This window comes from Eimeria maxima, genomic scaffold (genome assembly GCF_000499605.1).
Source record: "Eimeria maxima Weybridge genomic scaffold, Emw_scaff85, whole genome shotgun sequence".
Lineage (NCBI taxonomy): Eukaryota > Apicomplexa > Conoidasida > Eucoccidiorida > Eimeriidae > Eimeria > Eimeria maxima.
In genome coordinates, this window is record NW_013564002.1 from 1 (window position 1) to 2685 (window position 2685).

At 33.4% G+C, this 2685-nt stretch overlaps 1 protein-coding gene across 1 annotated transcript; it reads right to left on the reverse strand.

The window, feature by feature from the left end:
- Positions 1-140: 140 nt before the first annotated feature.
- Positions 141-2105, reverse strand: EMWEY_00011930 (Heat shock protein, related; the record flags this gene model as incomplete). The annotated part of the gene is made up of 1 exon (XM_013479036.1): positions 141-2105. The coding sequence occupies one exon, from the start codon at positions 2103-2105 to the stop codon at positions 141-143; it is 1965 nt and encodes a 654-aa protein (XP_013334490.1).
- Between the last annotated feature and the right edge of the window lie 580 nt (positions 2106-2685).

Genomic DNA, 2685 nt, shown 5'->3' on the forward strand with positions numbered 1-2685 from the left:
TATATATATATATATATATATATATATATAAAATAAGTAGATAAACGTATGAATATATAGGTAATTGTTAATAATACATCATTATTTCCTCAATAATAATAATAAATAAATAAATAAATAAAATAAATAAATAAAATAAATTAATCAACTTCTTCTACAGTAGGTCCAGCACCTGGTGCTGCAGCAGCACCGGACATATCTGGCATACCTCCTGGCATACCAGGAGCAGCACCTGGCATACCTCCTGCAGCCCCTGCAGCAGCTTGATACATTTTAGTAACAATAGGTGTACATACACCTTCAATCTCCTTTAATTTAGATTCATATTCTTCTTTCTCTGCTAATTGATTCTTATCTAGCCAATCAAGAGTTTTCTGTATAGCAGCAGCAGCAGTATCCTTATCTTCCTTACTAATTTTATCCTTAACCTTTTCCTCATCAAGTGTACTCCTCATACTATAACAATAATTCTCTAGATTATTTTTTGCCTCTATCCTTTGTTTATTAGCCTCATCCTCTGCCTTATACTTTTCTGCCTCAGCAACCATTCTATCTATTTCCCCCTGACTAAGTCTACCCTTATCATTAGTAATAGTTATTTGGTTACTTTTTCCTGTATTTTTCTCTGTAGCAGTAACATTCATAATACCATTGGCATCTATATCAAAGGTAACCTCTATTTGTGGTACTCCTCTAGGTGCAGGAGGTATACCATCTAGATGGAACTTTCCTAGTAAATTATTATCCTTAGTCATTGCCCTCTCCCCCTCATACACCTGAATAAGTACACCTGGCTGATTATCTGCATATGTTGTGAATATTTGCGATTTTTTTGTTGGTATTGTTGTATTCCTCTCTATTAATTTTGTCATTACTCCTCCTGCTGTCTCTAGTCCTAATGATAAAGGAGCAACATCTAATAATAATAAATCTTGTACTTGTGTACTATTTACTCCTTTTAGTATAGCTGCCTGTACAGCTGCACCATAAGCAACAGCCTCATCAGGATTAATAGATCTACATGGTTCCTTACCATTAAAGAATTCTTGTATAAGTTGTTGTATCTTGGGTATTCTTGTGCTCCCTCCTACCAGTACTACCTCATGTACACTCCTCTTATCTATATTACTATCTTTTAGTACTTTTTCTACGGGTATAAGAGAGTTACGGAAATAATCCATACATAATTCCTCGAATCTAGCCCTAGATAAGGAGACAGAGTAATCAATACCCTCATATAAACTATCAATCTCTATAGTAGCTTGTGTACTACTACTTAGTGTCCTCTTTGCTCTCTCGCACTGTGTACGTAGTCTCCTTAATGCCCTACTATTATTACTTGGATCCTTGGATCTATTCTTTCTCTTAAAATCTTGTATACAAAAATCTACTAATCTATTATCAAAGTCTTCTCCCCCTAGATGTGTATCTCCTGCTGTAGCCTTGACCTCAAAGATGCCATCCTCTATAGTAAGCAAGGAGACATCAAAGGTCCCTCCCCCCATATCAAAGATAAGAACATTCATCTCTCCTTGTCCCTTCTTATCCAACCCATAGGCTATTGCTGCTGCTGTTGGCTCATTTATTATACGTAATACATTTAATCCTGCTATAGTACCTGCATCTTTTGTTGCCTGTCTCTGTGAATCATTAAAGTATGCAGGTACTGTTATTACTGCTTCTTTTATTTCTTTACCTATAAATTGTTCAGCAATCTCCTTCATCTTCATTAATACCATGGCACTTATCTCCTCAGGATGAAATGTTTTCTTTATTCCTTGGTAATTTACTTCTATTAATGGTTTACCTCCTGGTCCTCCCTTAACAATAAATGGCCAATGCTTCATGTCTGCCTGTACAGCTGGATCGTCATACTTCCTACCTATCAACCTTTTTGCATCAAATACTGTATTCTCTGGATTCCTTGCTACCTGATTCTTTGCTGCATCCCCTACTAATCTCTCTGTATCCGTAAATGCTACATAAGAAGGGGTTGTACGATTACCTTGATCATTTGCTATTATCTCTACACCATCATTCTTCCATACACCTACACATGAATATGTTGTACCCAAATCTATACCTACTGCTGGTGCCTCAGACATCTTCTCTTATTATTTATTATTATTTATATTATTTATATTATTTATATTATTTATTCTCTCTATCCTCTTCTTATTTATTTATTTATTTATCTATTTATATATATATATATACCACACAACAAACCCCACCCTATATATAATCCTTCCTTATAATTAATAATATATCTTCTTGTTGTGTATATATATTATACACACAACAACAGGAAAAAACAAGAAAAAGAATATTATTATATTATATTTATATATATTATATTATATATATATATGATGCTCTTCTTGCTGCAATTTAATTAGATATATATATCTATATATATATCTATCTATGCCCACAGCACACACAACAAGAAGCAGCACACAAGAAGAAGAAGAATATGTTGGGTATATATTGCAGTAGAAGCAACAACTGCAACAAATAAGAAAGAGAAAAGAAAAAGAAAAAAGAAAATAAATTATATTTATATATTTTTATTTATAACACAATTTATATTTACTCTTCTTATTCAACAATAAACAAAACAAAATCACCACTTATACCTCACAGCACCTTCATGCACCTGCAAATATACACCTTGCCATCCTG